The sequence below is a fragment of the Piliocolobus tephrosceles genome, chromosome 21 (genome assembly GCF_002776525.5).
Source record: "Piliocolobus tephrosceles isolate RC106 chromosome 21, ASM277652v3, whole genome shotgun sequence".
Lineage (NCBI taxonomy): Eukaryota > Metazoa > Chordata > Mammalia > Primates > Cercopithecidae > Piliocolobus > Piliocolobus tephrosceles.
Window position 1 is genome coordinate 48554512 of NC_045454.1, and position 17806 is coordinate 48572317.

At 52.8% G+C, this 17806-nt stretch overlaps 2 protein-coding genes across 12 annotated transcripts in view; one reads left to right on the forward strand and one right to left on the reverse strand.

Moving 5' to 3' along the window:
- The window catches only part of ANKRD24 (ankyrin repeat domain 24), a 44469-nt gene extending 29903 nt beyond the window's left edge, over positions 1 to 14566 (reverse strand). For 2 of the 6 annotated variants that reach the window (XM_026455512.1, XM_026455511.1), the window contains exons 1-3: positions 13834 to 14087; positions 12898 to 12981; positions 11224 to 11295 (exon numbers count right to left, since the gene is read on the reverse strand). In XM_026455512.1, coding sequence (XP_026311297.1) covers positions 11224 to 11259 — 36 coding nt within the window. In that variant the 5' untranslated portion in view covers positions 11260 to 11295; positions 12898 to 12981; positions 13834 to 14087. Of the gene's footprint in view, positions 1 to 11223; positions 11296 to 11445; positions 11501 to 12897; positions 12982 to 13833; positions 14088 to 14388 lie in introns of those variants that run through there. The other 4 variants (XM_026455513.1, XM_026455508.1, XM_026455510.2 and 1 more) reach the window with 4 other exon arrangements.
- A 106-nt stretch (positions 14567 to 14672) lies between these two features.
- SIRT6 (sirtuin 6) overlaps positions 14673 to 17806 on the forward strand; it is an 8591-nt gene continuing 5457 nt past the window's right edge. For 2 of the 6 annotated variants that reach the window (XM_023185681.2, XM_023185684.1), the window contains exons 1-2: positions 14695 to 14803; positions 16338 to 16465. In XM_023185681.2, coding sequence (XP_023041449.1) covers positions 14738 to 14803; positions 16338 to 16465 — 194 coding nt within the window. In that variant the 5' untranslated portion in view covers positions 14695 to 14737. Of the gene's footprint in view, positions 14804 to 14938; positions 15046 to 16337; positions 16543 to 17806 lie in introns of those variants that run through there. The other 4 variants (XM_023185679.1, XM_023185683.1, XM_023185680.2 and 1 more) reach the window with 4 other exon arrangements.

Consider the following 17806-nt stretch of genomic DNA (forward strand, 5'->3'; position numbering starts at 1 on the left):
CTCCCCAAATATGCATCAGATGAACACTTGGGGGAGATGCTCCTTCATGCAATAAGTATTTATTGAGCACCTACTGGATGCCACGCAGCATTCGCAGGCCTGGAGACTCTGGGAGCACAGCCAAGACCCTTGCAGGTAGCTGGCATTTTAGAAGGAGCCCTGGAGGTCAGGAGCGGTGGCTCACGCCTCTAATCCCAGCACTTTGGGAGGCCGAGGCGGGCGGATCACCTGGGGTCAGGAGTTCGAGATCAGCTTGACCAACATAGTGAAATCTTGTCACTACTAAAAATTCAAAAATTAACTGGGTGTGGTGGTGGGCGCCTGTAATCCCAGCTACTTAGGAAGTGAGGCAGGAAAATTGCTTGAACCCGGGAGGCAGAGGTTGCAGTAAGCCGAGATGGCATCACTGCACTCCAGCCTGGGTGACAGAGCGAGACTCCATTGCAAAACAAACAAATAATAACAAAAACAAACAAACAAAAACAAACAAACAAAACGAGGTCTTCCAGAGCCGGAATTTAAGAACAACGACCCAGCAGACAGGCGACAGGGGCTTGAATTCAGTTTGGTTATGTCATCCTTGCTGTGTGACCTTGAGCTAATCGCTTTCCCTCTCTGAAATTCTCCCTCTCAATTTCTTAGCTGTTAAATTAGATAGATAATGGGACAGGCACCAAGGAGGCACTGTGGGCATTTGAGGCTGGATCTTTCTCTAGGGTGGGGCTGTCCTGGGCACTGCAGGGTGCTGAGCAGCATGCCTGGCCTCCGCCCACTCCACATCCAGAGCACTTCCAAGTTGTGACAAGCACAGATGTCCCAACATTGGCAAGTGTCCCTCCATTGACACACTGACCACTGGCTTAGGGCTGGGTGAGCATTGAGCATTCATTCACACGTCGGTGTGGTCTGTGATTATTCTTAGACATTAATTATTTATTTATTGAAAAGGAGTCTTGCTCTGTCGCCTGGGTTGGAGTGCAGTGGCATCATCTCAGCTCACTGCAACCTCTGCCTCCCAGGTTCAAGCAATTCTCCTGCCTCAGCCTCCCGGTTAGCTGGGATTACAGGCATGCGCCACCACGCCTAGCAAATTTTTTTTTTTTTTTTTTTTTTTGAGATGGAGTCTCCCTCTGCTGCCCAGGCTGGAGTGCAGTGACGCAATCTCAGCTCACTGCAAGCTCCGCCTCCCGGGTTCACCCCATTCTCCTGCCTCAGCCTTCCGAGTAGCTGGGACTACAGGCGCCCGCCACCTCGCCCGGCTAGTTTTTTGTATTTTTTAGTAGAGATGGGGTTTCACCGTGTTAGCCAGGATGGTCTCAATCTCCTGACCTCGTGATCTGCCCGTCTCGGCCTCCCAAAGTGCTGGGATTACAGGCTTGAGCCACTGCGCCCGGCCACGAATTTTTGTATTTTTAGTAGAGACGGAGTTTCGTCGTGTGGGCCAGGCTGTCTCGAACTCTGACCTTGTGTTCGGCCTGCCTTGGCCTCCCAAAGTACTGGGATTATGGGCATGAGCCACCGCGCCCGGCCCTCTTAGACACCTTTGGACAAGAGGAGGGAGGAGTGGGAACCAAGGCAGGAAAATGGAAAGCGACAGGCATTTGGGAAGGAGGGTGTCCTTGAAACTACTCTCTGTTTCCACCCTTGGGGGTGGGGAGGTCCTCTGAGCTTCTCCAGAGAAGACACTGAAATGGATCTCTGAGCTCAGGGGTTCGGTTTCCAATTGTCTCCTGCACTTCTCCTCCTGGATGCCATACAAGATCAGAGCAAATGGCCGGGCGCGGTCGCTCACTCCTGTCATCCCAGCACTTTGGGAGGCTGAGGCAGCCAGATCGCCTGAGGTGGGGAGTTCGAGAACAGTCTGGCCAACATGGTAAAACCCCATCTCTACTAAAAATACAAAAAACTAGCCAGGCGTGGTGGTGCATGCCTGCAATCCCAACTACTTGGGAGGCTGAGGCAGGAGAATCGCTTGAACCCGGGAGGCGGAGGTTGCAGTGAGCCGAAGTTGCGCCACTGCACTCCAGCCTGGGTGACAGAGTGAGACTCTGTCTCGAAAAAAAAAAAAAAAAGGCTGGGGGGGGTGGCTCAGGCCGAGATCGCGCCACTGCACTCCAGCCTGGGAGACGGAGCAAGACCCCACCCAAAAAAAAAAAAAAAAAATCAAAGCAAATGCCCCTTGGAGCCCACTGAGGTATACCATGGATAATGCCATCCCTCCAGGATTCATCCAAGCCCTGGCATCACCCTGATGCCTCTCTCTTGCCCCATATTCGGTCCACCGGCCAAGCCCGCTGGCTGCACACTGGGTCCTGTTCTGCCCCTTCTCACGCCTTCCACGGCCACCACGGCCACCACCGTAGTCTAGCCCCATCACTGCAGGTTCTGCCTCTGGGATGCATCCTTCCTGGTCTCCAGCCTCTGACCTTGTTGCCTTGTCCCGTCTCCCCCAGCAGCCAGAGGCAGCTTCCTAAACCCTGCATCAGATCTCATCTCTCTCTCCTGCACAAAAGCCTCCAGAGACCTCACTCAGCTTAAAATGCAAACTGCTCACAGCAGCCCAGATCCTGCCCACTGCCTGTTTCCGCAGAGAATGGTATTTACACGTGTGAGTCGTTGGGGGGGCGGGGGAAAGCAAAATAAGAATCATCCTTCCTGACACGTGAAAAATGATACAAAATTCACATTTCTGGCTAGGCGCAGTGGCTCACGCCTACAATCCCAGCACTTTGGGAGGGCAAGGTGGGCTGATGGCCTGAGGTCAGGAGTTTGACACCAGCCTGGTCAACATGGTGAAACCTCGTCTCTACTAACAATACAAAAATTAGCCAGGCATGGTGATGCACGCCTGTAATCCCAGCTACTCGTGAGGCTGAGGCAGGAGAATCGCTTGAACATGGGAGGCTGAGGTTGCGGTAACCCGAGAGCACTCTAGCCTGGGCGACGGAGCCAGACTCCATCTCAAAACAAAACAAAAAACTCACATTTCAGTGTCCATAAATAAAGTGTATTGGGGCCAAGCCCTGCCCATTCATTTATAGATGGTTGGATGCCACACGCAGGGTATGAAAAAAAAAGTGTAGATAATCAAAGGCTATTCTCAGGCTGCAATGGCAGAGCTGAGGCTGATCTACATCACGAACCAAAAATAGTTACCCTCTGGTCTTTTAAGAAAAAAGTTGCCAACCCTTCTCTGAGCAGCCCCTCTTTGCCAGTCCCTGACCTCATGGAATTTCCCCTCCCTCCCTCTCTTCCCTTCTTTTTTGACGGAGTCTCACTCTGTTGCTAGGCTGGAGTGCAGTGGCGCGATCTCGGCTCACTGCAAACTCCACCTCCTGGCTTCAAGCGATTCTCGTGCCTCAGCCTCCCAAGTAGCTGGGATTACAGGCACCCACCACCATGCCTGGCTAATTTTTGTATTTTTAGTAGAGACGGGGTTTCACCATGTTGACCAGGCTGGTCTTGAACTCCTGACCTCAGGAGTCAGGAGTCAGGAGTCTTGAACTCCTGACCACACCTGGAGATGCCTTTTCCAAGAGCCCTTCTCTGACAGCCCTTTCTTAGGCTGTGTTTTTCCTTTATTGCTTTTTTTTTTTTTTTTTCCTGAGGGAGTCTCACTGTATCACCCAGGCTGGAGTGCAGTGGAGGGATCTCGGCTCACTGCAACCCCTGCCTCCCAGATTCAAGTGATTCTCCTGCCTCAGATTCCCAAGTAGCTGGGATTACAGGTGCCCACCACCATGCCCCACTAACTTTTGTATTTTTTAGTAGATACAGGGTTTTGCTATGTTGGCCAGGCTGGTCTCAAACTGCTGACTTTAAGTGATCCACCCACCTCAGCCTCCCAAAGTGCTGGTATTACAGGTGGGAGCCACGACGCCGGGCCTTTTATCACCACCTACATATCTTTTAAAAAATATTGTGTTTACTCTTTTATTTATTTATTTATTTATTTATTTATTTATTTATTTATTTTGGCACAAGGTCTTGCTCTGTCACCCAGGCTGGAGTGCAGTGGTGCAATCACAGTTTACTGTAGCCTTGACCTCCTGGGCTCAAGTGGTCCTCCCACCTCAGCCTCCTGAGTAACTGGAGACTAGAGGCACACACCACCATACCCAACTAATTTTTGAATTTTTTTGAAGAGACGAGGTCTTGCTATGTTTCCTAGGCTGGTCTCGAACTCCTGGGCTCAGGTGATCCTCCCACCTTGACCTCCTAAAGTGCTGGGATTACAGGCGTGAGCCACCGCGCCCAACTTGTTTCCTCCTGATCTCTTCCTTAGAATGTCACCTCCTTAGGAACAGCGATTATTGTCTATCTTAGTCACTGCTGTATTCCATGCAGGACCGACTATAGGTTTTGTAGGCCTCAGTGAAAAAATGAAAATACGAGGCCTGGCCAGGCATGGTGGCTCATGCCTGTAATCCCAGCACTTTGGGAGGCTAAGGCAGGAGGATCGCTTGAGGCCATGAGTTCAAGACCAGCTTGGGCAACATGGCGAGACCTCATCTCTGAAAAAAAAAAAAAGTATACTTAAGTAAAAAATAAAAATATGAAAAGAAAAAAGACAGAAAGAGAGAGAGGACTTTCCACGAAGCATTGATGTATGGCATCTGTGAATCTCTAGAAACCCCAATCTTGCCACTTGGGAGATTTTCCTGAAACCTAAAATAAAGGCAGGAGGTCAGTGAGGTCCCAGATGGACAGCTCCAGGTAACTCCCATTTTATGGATGGAAATACTGAGGCCCACGGACAGCCTAAGGGGCATCAGAGTAAGCAATGCCAACTGTTGGGACCCCGAAGAAAGAGACGGTGTTGGCCAGGCACAGTGGCTCTCGCCTGTAATCCCAGCACTTTGGGAGGCTGAGGCGGGTGGATCACTGGAGGTCAGAAGTTTGAGACCAGCCTGGCCAACATGGTGAAGCCCCATCTCTACTAAAAATACAAAAACAACAACAAAAAAATTAGCCGGACATGGTGGTGGGCGCCTGTAATCTCAGCTTCTTGGGAGGCTGAGGCAGGAGAATCCCTTGAACCCGGGAGGCTGAGGTTGCAGTGAGCCGAGATCACGCCATTGCACTCCAGCCTGGGCAACAGAGCAAGACTCTAATAAATAAATAAATAAATAAATAGGCTGGGGGCGGTGGCTCACGCCTGTAATCCCAGTACTTTGGGAGGCCGAGGTAAACAGATCATATGAGGTCAGGAATTCGAGACCACCCTGGCCAACATGGTGAAACCCCGTCTCTACTAAAACTACAAAAATTAGCCAGGTGTGGTGGCGCGCCTGTAATCCCAGCTACTCAAGAGGCTGAGAGAGACGAATTTCTTGAACCCGGGAGGTGGAGCTTGCAGTGAGACAAGATTGTGCCATTGCACTCCAGCCTAGGCGACAGAGCGAGACTCCGTCTCAAAATAATAACAATAATAATAATAATAATAAATAAAAATAAAACAAATTAAATGAAAGTAAATACATAAACAAGAAAAAGCCGGTGTTAGAGACCAGGAAAGGCACGCAGAGAGGCCAGCAGGCAGGGATAAAGAGAGGAGGAGAGGGTAGCAGTGGCTAGAAGACACGGAACACAAGGTCCCAGGGACAGGAGGAGGCCAGGCCCCGGCAGTCACCGGTGTTTGCTTTCTTCCCTCGGGGCTGCTGAACAAAAGCTGAACTTGACTCTGGCTGCCTGCTGTGAAACTGGAGAAGGGCAGGTAGAGGGACGGATGGCGAAGTGCTCCGGGAGGGGAGGATGGAGGCCATGCAGCTCCCCACCAACAGCCAGGCCTCCCATCTGCTGCAACAGCTCCAGCAGGCTGTGGGCCGACCTCAGGCCCCTCCAGCTCCAGACATCCTCAGAGGCCCTCACACCCATCTGAGGTTTTAACACCTATCCTGTCCCCGTCCAATTTTGACTTTGTCCCGACTCCTCCCATTGCAAACATATCAAAACACACCCACGTCCCGAATGAGGCATCTCTTTTTTAGCCGCCCACGCTTCTTGAAAGATTTGATTTAAATATTAAATATAACTGTGCTTTGGAAATGAAACAGTCATATGGCTTGGTTTACCAGTAGCTACTACTTCTGGGGAATGCTTGGGGAAAAAAAGCATTCAGGGGTTGACCCCTGAACAATATGGGTTTGAACACCCAGGTCCACTTACATGTGGATTTTTTGTTTGTTTTTTGAGATGGAGTCACGCACTGTCGCCCATGCTGGGCAATCGTGCAGTGGCGCGATCTCGGCTCACAGCAACTTCTGCCTCCTGGATTCAAGCAATTCTCCTGCCTCAGCCTCCTGAGTAGCTGGGATTACAGGTGCCCACCACTATGCCCGACTAATTTTTGCACTTTTAGTAGAGAGGGGGGGTTTCACCATGTTGGCCAGGCTGGTCTCGAACTCCTGACCTCAGATGATCTGCCTGCCTCTGCCTCTCAAAGTGCTGGGACTCCAGGTGTGAGCCACCATGCAGAGCCAGACTTTTTTTTTTTTTAGATGGAGTCTCGCTCTGTTGCCCAGGCTGGAGTGCAGTGGCGCCATCTTGGCTCGCCGCAAGCTCTGCCTCCCAGGTTCAGGCCATTCTCCTGCCTCAGCCTCCAGAGTAGCTGGGACTACAGGCGCCTGCCACCACGCCCGGCTGATTTTTTGTGGTTTTAGTAGAGTCAGGGTTTCACTGTGTTAACCAGAATGGCCTTGATCTCCTGATCTTGTGATCCGCCCGCCTCAGCCTCCCAAAGTACTGGGATTATAGGCGTGAGCCACTGCGCCCGGCACAGATGTTTTTAGACTTTTGTTTTTGTTTTTGTTTTAAGAGACAGGGCTGAACTCTGTCGCCCAGGTTGGAGTACAGTGGTGTGATCACAGCTCACTGCAGCCTTGAACTCCTGGGCTCAAGCAATCTTCCCACCTCAGCCTCCTGAGTCGCAGGGACCACAGAGCACGCCAACACACCTGGCTAGTATTTTTATTTTTCACTTTACAGACTGGGTCTTACTGAGTTTCCCAGGTGGGTCTCAAACTCCTGGGCTCAAGTGATCCTCCTGCCTCCACCTCCCAAAGTGCTGGGATTATAGGGGTGAGCCACTGTGCCCAGCCATATATGTGGATTTTTTCTTTTTTTTTCTTTTCTGAGTTGGAGTCTCATTCTGTCGCCCAGGCTGGAGTGCAGTGGCGCCATCTCGGCTCATTGCAACCTCTGCTTCCCGGGTTCAAGCGATTCTCCTGCCTCAGCCTCCCGAGTAGCTGGGATTACAGGCACGCGCCACTACGCCCAGCTAATGTTTGCATTTTTAGTAGAGATGGGGTTTCGCCATGTCGGCCAGGCTGGTCTCAAACTCCTGACCTCAGGTGATCCATCCGCCTGGGCCTCCCAAAGTGCTGGGATTACAGGCATGAGCCCCTGTGCCCGGCCTCTACATGGATTTTTGACTGTGCCGGGGGCGGGCTGTAATTGTTCAAGGGGCAACTATAATTGAGAAATTGATTCCAAATGGGAAGAAAAATTTTAGGATCACTCCACAGTGAACGAAACTCACCCAATGCCACGTTTTGTAAGCAGTTAATGAGCCGTTTTTCACCTCTTTCTCTCCCGCTGTCTGTCTCCACCTGTTCTCTTTTCAATCAATGCACCCCCCTCCCACCTCCAGGCCAATCGTGTTCATAGTAATGCAGCCCTAGGGGAAGGCTTGTGTCTCACTTCCTAGCTGTGTGACCTTGAGCATGTGTCTTAACCTCTCTGGGCTTCCCTCCCTCATCTATAAAATGAAGATAATAAAAGCTCCTGCCTCATTACATGGTGGTGAGGATTAAATGAGCTGACACCAGGCCGGGCACGGTGGCTCAAGCCTGTAATCCCAGCACTTTGGGAGGCCGAGGCGGGCGGATCACGAGGTCAGGAGATCGAGACCATCCTGGCTAACATGGTGAAACCCCATCTCTACTAAAAAAATACAAAAAACTAGCTGGGCAAGGTGGCGGGCGCCTGTAGTCCCAGCTACTTGGGAGGCTGAGGCAGGAGAATGGCGTAAACCCGGGAGGCGGAGCTTGCAGTAAGCTGAGATCCGGCCACTGCACTCCAGCCTGGGCGACAGAGCGAGACTCCGTCTCAAAAAAAAAAAAAAAAAAAAAAAAATGAGCCGACACCTGCAAAGCACATCTTATGTTCTCTATCGTACTGAAAAATCAACAAAAATGAAAATAAAACAAATAAGCCGGGCACAGTATTGCACTTCTGTAGTCCCAGCTACTTGAGAGGCTCAGGCAGGAGGATCTCTTGAGCCCAGGATTTTGAGACCAGCCTGGACAACACAGTGAGACCCCATCTATTAAAAAAAAAAAAAAACTTAGGGCCAGGCATGTCTGTAATGGCTCATGCCTGTAATGGCAACCCTTTGGGAGGCCGAGGCGGGCGGAACACTTGAGGTCACGAGTTTGAGACCAGCCTGACCAACATGGTGAAACCCCATCTCTACTAGAAATACAAAAAAATTACTGGGCGTGGTAGTGCACTGTAGTCCCACCTACTCGGGAGGCTGCGGCATAAGAAAAGAATCACTTGAACCCAGGAGACGGAGGTTGCAGTAAGCCAAGATCACAACACAGCACTCCAGCCTGAGCAACAGAGTGAGACTCCTTCAAAAAAAAAAAAAAAAAAGGAAGAAAGAAAAACTTAAACTTAAAATAAATAAAATAAATGTGTATTCAATGATATTAAATTAAAATGTTTTAAATAAAATTAAAATGAATAATGAAATGAAAGGGAACATGATAATTAATAGATAGTTTAAAAATAAAATGGGCTGGGTGCAGTGGCTCACAACTGTAATTCCAGCACTTTGGGAGGACAAGGCAGGTGGATCACCTGAGGTCGGGAGTTTGAGACCAGCCTGACCAACATAGTGAAACCCTGTCTCTACTAAAAATACAAAAAAATTAGCTAGCCATGGTGGTGGGCGCTTGTAGTCTCAGCTATTTGGGAGGCTGAGACAGGAGAATTGCTTGAACCCAGGAGGCGGAGGTTGCAGTCAGCAGAGATCATGCCACTGCACTCCAGCCTCAGCAACAGTGTGACTCGGTCTCAAAAATAAATAAAATGAACCCAAACAACTGAAGGAAGCCACAGAGGGGTCATGACATGCCCAGAGTTACCCAGGACACCAGGGACAGAGGAAGAATCTGATCTCAGAGCCACCTGATTCTATCCCAGGCTTAGCTGGGTGCAGTGCCTCACGCCTGTAATCCCACCACTTTGGGTAGGAGGTAGGAGGATTGCTTGAGGCCAGGAGTTTAAGACTAGCCTGGGCAACACATCTCTACAAAAAATAAAAAGTAGCCCAGTGTGGTGGTGCACACCTGTAGTCTCTGCACTTTGGGAGGCTGAGGCAGGAGGATCGTTTGAGCCCAAACGATACACAAAATACAAAATTAGCCAGGCATGGTGGTGCATGCCTGCAATCCCAGCTACTCAGGAGGCTGAGGCAAGAGAATCACTTGAACCTGGGAGGTGGAGTTTGCAGTGAGCCAAGATTGAGCCACTGCACTCCAGCCTGGGCAACAAGAGGGAAACTCCGTCTCAAAAATAAAATAAAATAAAAAATGAAATCCAGGTTTGTTCCACAGGCCTCTCTTTTTGACTTTGCAAAAATGGCTTTCAAAGATCCTGAGCTCCCACTCACTCGCACTCTCTGCTCCTGCCAAGAGAATCTGCCTGTCACGCCCGTGAATCAAGCAGACCTGGTCCAGCCTCCGAATCTGTCCCCACACGGGTCTGTGCTCCGCTCCTCACATGCCTGCCTTCACTTCTCTAATTCCTCCCTATTCTTCCAGGCTCTGCTCTGGCGCTGCCTCCTCCAGGTAGACTCCCTGATTTCTCCAGGCGACACCGGTTGGGGAGGTTGTATCCCATGATGGGAAAATTAAAGGCTCCAAGTCAAGTTTGCCCACCCAGGCCAGGCACAAAGAGGTGCTCAGGAAGGCTGACTGCCTGTCCCTGGAGGTGAGCCCTGCCTTTCATCCTTTCCATCTGTGCCCTGAACTGGCTGCCACAGGGACTTGGGGGGCTGAGAGGGAGTGGGGATGACGGAGGAAGAAGTATGTCTTTCCAGGAGTTCATAGCTAAAGACACGGATGCAAGAGAAGACAGCGGGATCTACCTCATGGCCTTTGAAGTGGCTGTTCCAGCCATTTGGAATGCAATTCCTGCAACCTCCCTCCCCTACTCCCCTTCCCCTTCTTTTTATTTATTTATTTACTTTTTTATTTTTGAGATTGAGTCTCACTCTGTTGCCCAGGCTGCAGTGCAATGGCCCAATCTCGGCGCACTGCAACCTCCACCTCCCGGGCTCAAGCAATTCTCCTGCCTCAGCCTGGGCTCAGAGTAGCTGGGATTACAGGTGCCCGCCACCACGCCCAGCTAATATTTGTATTTTTAGTAGAAACAAAGTTTCACCATGTTGGCCAGGCTGGTCTCGAACTCCTGACCTCAAGTGATCTGCCTGCCTCGGGTTCTCAAAGTGCTGGGATTACAGTCATGAGTCACCATGCCCAGCTCTCCCCTTCCCTTTCCAGTCTTTGCTCCAATATCACCTTCTCTGGGAAGCCTTCCCTGGCCACCCTCTTAAAAACTGCAGCCACCTCCCCTGCCCTGGATGCTTCAATTCCCTTTTCCTGTGTTGTCTGTCTTCGCGACACAAAATACACATTGTCACTTATTTATCTTGTTTCGTGTTCACCTCCCATACTCAGCGGTCAGCTCCACGAGGGCAAGGATTTTTGCCTGCCCTATTCCCTGGCTGATTCCCCGGTGCCTGGAACAGCGCCTGCTATCTAAATATGTGCTGAGTACACACACTCCAAAGCAAAAGATCAAGGTCCAAGGGAAAGTGGGTCCTTGGGAAAGCAAGGGGTCACTGTGGCCGGGGAGAGCGCAGATTGGATGGGGAGGTGGTACTGGGGCCAAACTGTGATGAGGAGGGTCTGATAGGTGGCAATGCAGGGAGAAGGTATTCCATGGCGAGCAGACTAGGGCCCGGGCAAAGGCCTGGGCTGGAAAGCTTGTACGGGGAGCAGTGGGGAGGTCAGGACGCTAGGGGGCAGCAGAGAGGAAAGGAGAAGAGGTGGGTACTGGAATGAAAGGGTCTTCAGTCAAGCCCCAGGAGACAGAAGCCTGAAGTTGGGGGGTGGGGGGGCGTGTATCCAGCATCTAGGGCCTCACACTCACCTCTGTCTTCTTAAATCGCGCCCTGAGAGTCTTCATGGTTGGTGCCCTGCGTTTCTCCTCTTCCCAGGCCACCTGAGGAAGGTCAAGGGTGGGGTAAGGTGAGGGACACCAGTCCTGGTGGGCAGCAGGGTCCCTCACCTCTCCCTCCTCAAAAGGGCCACTTCCTCCTCCCTGACCAGTCCTGGCCGCTAGAGCAAGACACAGACCTGCTGTATCTCCTACCTGCTGTGTGTCCTTTGGGCAGGTTACTTGCCCTCTCTGTTTTTATTTCCCTCATCTATAAAACGAGAGAAACGATCCTTTCTTGAGCAACTCATGGTCAGTTTTCAGTATGGTCCCTACATAGAGCCTGGCTAAACATGAGGGGCTCCATAAATGCATCTCACTGGTATTTCCTGTTGTCCAAACAGATCAAGCCTTCTCTGGTCTAACTTTTCTCTCTGTGCAATTATTTCTGACTAGAATGGTTTCCTTTTTTGTCTCAGAACTCCTATTCATCCTTCAAAACCCAGTTACCAAAATCCCTTGCTCTGATCAGCTTTGCCTCTCATTCCCAAGCAGAGATCTAACTCCCCAAATTGGGTTCCCGCCTACCCTGGCTGGGTCTCTTCCTCTGCCTCACCCCTGGCTCCTACGGCTGGAAGGGTCTGGGCTGATTCTGTCTTTTGCATCAGTCGGGGGCTCCCTGGGGACTGAAGCCAGGGCTGAGGGCTCTCAGCATAGAGGCATGTTTGCTAATCAGATAATCAGAGGGAACCTCCATGTGACAGCAATTCATCCATAGTGGGTGGAGGTCTGGGGCGATGGCTGCATGCATGTGTGTGACGTGAGCGTGGGGCACATGCCTGCGTGCCCGTCTGGCCACCTGGGCCCGTTCTATGTTCCGCATGTGCAGTCACGGAAGTCAGGCAGGACTATCTCGAGGGGGTGTGTTTTTTGAGGGGTGTGACTGTGAGGCCCTATGTCTGAAAGGGATCTCTGTGACAGAGAATCTGTATTTGCCTCTTACCAGAGAGTAGGGGTTGGGATGGCCTCTATCTGTCCACCTACCTACTCGTGAATTCTCCAAGCCACCCTTCCACCCAGTTACCACCTATGCACTCACCTGGGCATCCATCCTCCCGCCTAAGCACTGTACACCCACCCACTGGCCACTACCCACAAACTCACCCACCCAATTCGTGTTCTCATCGTTCTTCATCACCCTCTAATTGGGTTTCACCCACACATCCATCCACCCGCCCAAACACCTACCAACTCCCACCACTCATCCATCCACTCATCTGCCCATCCATCCACTTATCCATCCCTTCATCCATCCACCCAACCACCCATCCATCCATCCGCAAATCCATCCATCCATCCATCCATCCATCCATCCACCTGCCCACCCAATCACCCACCTATCCACCCACCTACCCATCCACTCATCCACTCATCCATCCACCCATCCACCCACCCACCCACCAGTCTATCCATTCATCTACCCATCCATCCATGGATCCATGGATCGATCCATCCATCCATCCAATCATCCATCCATCCATCCATCCATCATCCATCTACCCATTCATCCATCTACCGAACCGCCAATCCATCTATTCGCCCCCCATCCATCCACCCACCCATCCATTCCTTTACCCCTCCACCAGTACCCATTCACGCACTACCTACCCTTTTTTCTTCTACCTCTGACTGGAGGATTCAATCACACCCAAAGCAGGGGGTAATAAGACACCCAACAGAGGAGTTCACAGGCTGCTTGGGAGAAGACAATCCGTGGGCTTGGGGGAGGGAAAAATGCCTGCTAAATTTAGGGAGCTGCTTGCTGGAAGAGGTGATGGTAAATAAGAAGGGCCTGATGGCCGGGTGGGATGTTGGGCACCCGCCTTGGAGGAAGCTAGGCAGGGCACAGGCCGGCAAGCGCGAAGTGCGTGGGTGAAGGACTGCATGTGTGTGTCAGGGTACCCGGGTAGCTCTGAAGCCTGGCTGGGACCCAGCACAGCTTCTTTCTCCCACACACAAGGGCTCAGGGGCTTGGGGCCCTAAGGGGATCCTCCATCCTGGGCCTCTCCCACCTCCTTCCTCCCCTACCTCCTGCAGCTCCAGGGCCCCGAGCTCCCGGCCACAGTGCCCACTGCCGGCTCCGGTTACCCACTCCCAGCTGGGCCACGAGCAGCTCCAGCTGCTCCACTCTGACACCTGATCGGCTCTGAGCGGGCGGCCGCCCCAGGGGGCCGGGGATGAGCCGAGGGAGGAGACAGGCTGGCAGCGGACTGCCTGTTGGCCAACTGGCTCTGGCGGGAAGACACCCACATCTTCCCTGTCATCACTGGACTGATTTCGGTTTCTGGAAGGAGCCATGCTCTTCCTCTCTTCTCAGCCTTTGCACTTGCTGTTCCCCTGACCAGGAACATTCTTTCTGTACTTCATGTCACCCCCAACCGGCTCTACCTGGCTCATGCACTCTTTAGATCTTTGCTGCAACATCTCCTCCTCCAGGAAGTCCTCCCGGATGCCCCCAGCTTGGGTCAGGTGCCTCCTGTGAGCCCCCTCATTGCCCTGTGCTCTGTCACCCATTGCACCCCAACCACACCATGTCACCATTACCTGGTCACATGTTTGTGTCCACCCCCAGCCACCAGGGCATAGATGGTACCACCTTTGTTCAAAGTAGGTACTCGACACATGATTCTTAAATGAGTCCTCCAGGCCACCAGCCCCATTGACCTTGAGCAGGACCTGTCCTGCAGAACGCAGAACCTCCAGTTGGATGATACTCAAATAACCTGGCCGGGCGCAGTGGCTCAGGCCTGTAATCCCAGCACTTTAGGAGGCCGAGGCCGGCGGATCACCTGAGGTCAGGAGTTCGGGACCAGCCTCTGACTAACATGGTGAAACCCCGTCTCTACTAAAAAATACAAAAATTTGCTGGGCGTGGTGGCGGGCGCCTGTAATCCCAGCTACGAGGGAGGCTGAGGCAGGAGAATCGCTTGAACCCGAGAGGCGGAGGTTGCAGTGAACCGAAATCGCTCCACTGCACTCCAGCCTGGGTCACAGAGCGAAGCTCCGCCTAAAAATAAAAAAAAAAAAGATACTCTGAAAACTCTGAGTTGCATTCAAAACCCTTGGACTGGGGTCCCTGCTGTCCGGCTCTGTCCTTACGGAATTGACTAATCCGTAAAAGGGGTTGTGGGGGCATCGATAGCCTGTGTTCCTCATTTTAGAGGTGACTGAAGAACTGTCACGTAGGTGGCCGTCCCAATTTCCCGCCCGGGTCACAGGGTAGCCTCTTCCCAAGCCGCGCGGACGCCTGCATGCAAAGCGGCAGTCTTCCTTCCGACAGCAGTTAATATGGCGCCTGCGGCGTCAGCACAAGGCGCATGCGCCTTGCCGTGGGAGGCCGGGTGCGCAGGACGGGAACATGGTTCCTCCTTCTTCCCCGCCCCGCCCCGCTTCCGGCGGAAGCGGCCTCAACAAGGGAAACTTTATTGTTCCCGTGGGGTAGGCGAGGATGTCGGTGAATTATGCGGCGGGGCTGTCGCCGTACGCGGACAAGGGCAAGTGCGGCCTCCCCGAGGTGAGCGCGTCCGAGGGTCCCGAGCTTCGCGCCCCGGGGCTGCGGGGCATTGTGGGAATATCAGGAGGCACTGAGGCTAGACCATGGGAGGGACTTCCCAGTGAGGAAGGGGCGGGAAGTGACGCCCCTGCGCGCCCGGGGACGCGAACACGCCCAACTCTGTGGCCACACTGTCGGGGCTGATGGGGGAGAGAGGGGATGTAGTTCCAGGAGGAGAGGACGACAGGCGTAAAGGCAGGGAGGTGGGAATAAACACATTTGGAGAACGATTAGGCCTGGGAGGTTTCCAGAGTCGGGCCAGGACGGGGCTCAAATGCCAGGCTGGGGAGTTGGTACTTTATCCTGAGGGTGATGGGGAAGGGTTTTGCCCTGGCGAGGGGCCTGGACAGAATGTGCCAGAAAGATCCCTCCAGCCACTTGCAGGGGAAGTGGAGGGATCGGCTGCCCCCTCCGCGCACTGTGGGACTTTGGGGAAGTCATTTCTCTTCTGGGTCTCCATCTCCATCCTTTCTGCAAAGGAGGGGAAGATGGCCTCATTCCGTAAAGGCTGGCCCATGCATTCTGAATCATGCATTTAATGAGCGCCGATGGTGTGCGCCCGTCCAGAAGCCCCACTCTTCATGCTGCTGTTAGTCACTTTATTTTATTATTATTATTATTGAGACGGAGTTTCTGTGTCGCCCAGGCTGGAGTACAGTGGCACGATCTCGGCTCACTGCAACCTCCACCTCCCAGGTTCAAGTGATTCTCCTGCCTCAGCCTCCTCCATAGAGTAGATGAGATTACAGGCGCCTGCCACCACGCCCAGCTAATTTGTGTGTTTTTAGTAGAGGGGACGTTTCACCATGTTGGCCAGTCTGGTCTCGAACTCTTGACCTCAAGTGATCCACCCACCTTGGCCTCCCAAAGTGCTGGGATTACAGGCGTGAGCCACCATGCCCGGCCTGTTAGTCACTTTATTCTACCAACATTTATGGAGTACCTACCGTGGGTCAGGCACTTTCTAGGTACTAGGGCCACAGCCAGGAGCAAGATAGATTAAAAACCCCTCTTTCTAGTAAGAGAGACTGATTAGGGGTTGTGTGGAAACCAGGTGGCCAAGGGAGGCGTCACTGTCACTGAAGTGACATCTGAGCCACAAGTTACAGGAGGTGAGGGAGGGAGCCCTGTGACTATCTGGGGGAAGAGCATTAAAGGGTGTGGCCTTAAGCAGGACTGTGCCTGGTGTGATGGAGGAACAGGGAGGAGACTGTGTGGCTGGAGCAGAGTGAGGCGGGGAGAGGGAGAAGAGGGCAGGGAGGGGGCAGGGGAGGTAGTGCAGGGCCTGGTGGGCTGTGGGGAGGGCTAGGGCTTTGACAAGGCAAGTGAGAGTCATGGAAGGTTGTAGGCAGAGGAGGGGCATGAGGACAAGCTGCCTTTTCCAATCCGTTTTCCTCCCTCCGGCAAGACAGGGACAGCTGAGTCTGTGGCTTGTGTGTGGCCTTGCCACTCGGGGAACTGTTTTGACCCCTCCGTCTGCTCTCTCCCCCTACAGATCTTCGACCCCCCGGAGGAGCTGGAGCGGAAGGTGTGGGAGCTGGCGAGGCTGGTCTGGCAGTCTTCCAATGTGGTGGTCCACACGGGTGCCGGCATCAGCACTGCCTCTGGCATTCCCGACTTCAGGTCTGTGAGTGTGCAGGGGAATTCGAGGCAAGGCCCACGAGGCTGCCAGGGGCTTCCCTGCGAGCCACACACATCTGGTAATTAGAACCCATCCATCTGCTTTTCTCCTGGATGTGTCCTGGGTACCGGGGAGGGGGAACACCCCCTCCCTATAAGATGTGTCCCTTGGCTGGGCGTGGGGGATCACAAGGTCAGGAGTTCCAGACCAGCCTGGCCAATATGGTGAAACCCCGTCTCTACTAAGAATACAAAAATTAGCCAGGTGTGGTGGCGCACATCTGTAGTCCCAGCTACTTGGGAGGCTGAGGCAGGAGAATCTCTTGAACCTGGGAAGTGGAGGCAATGAACCGAGATCGCACCACTGCACTCCAGCCTGGGCGACAGAGTGAGACTCTGTCTAAAAACAAACAAAACAAAACAAAGATGTGTCCCTGTCACAACCAGCATTCCACTCACCCCACTGGCCAGAACACGGTTGCCTGATCACATCTGGCTGCAAGGAATGCTGGGAAATGTAGTCTTTCACTTTGCAAGTGTAGCCAGGCGTGATGGCGGGCACCTGTAATCCCAGCTACTTGGGAGGCTGAGGCGGGAGAATCGCTTGAACCCGGGAGGCGGAGGTCGCAGTTAGCCAAGATCGTGCCATTGCACTCCAGCCTGGGTGACAGAGCCAGACTCCATCTCAAAAAAAAAAAAAAAAAAGAATTCCAAGGTGTGAATTTCTCCTCCTTCTCCTCTTCCTTAACCTGCTGTGGCTCCCCATTGCCAGGCAGTGTAGAGTTCTGAATACCTTGTGCTGAAAGCTGAAGCCCTGCCTGCCCCAGCCCTGAATCACCTCTCCAACTTCAGCCCCTCCTGCTCCTGCTGCAGCCCCAAAACACCTGCATTTCCCAGCTCTTCCCAGCACCAGGCCTTTGTTTACCCCTTCTGTCTGATCTTCCCTCTCACCCTTCAAGAAACTGCTCAGCCTCCTCCAGGAAGCCCAGTCAAGCCTGGACCAAAAGAGATAACCTGGGCCTGGGAGAGCCCAGGGCCCCCACCACCTCCACTGGGCTTCCCGGGTACCTCCTCTGGTCCAGGCTTGACTCTTGGGGCCAGAGGGTCTGTGTCCACATGTCTCCCCCAAGATCAAGGGCTTCTGGAGGGCAGGGCTTGGGTCCATGTGGGCATCGTCCGGGCTCATTGCGGCAGCAGTGTTGGTTGAATAGAATAAGTCATTTTTGCCTTGGTGTGAATTCTTCTCTCTCTGCCTCCCTCTTTCTCTCTCCAATTCTGTCTCTGACTTGCTTTCTTTGTCTTTAACTCTTTTTTTTTTTTTTTTTGAGACGGAGTCTCGCTCTG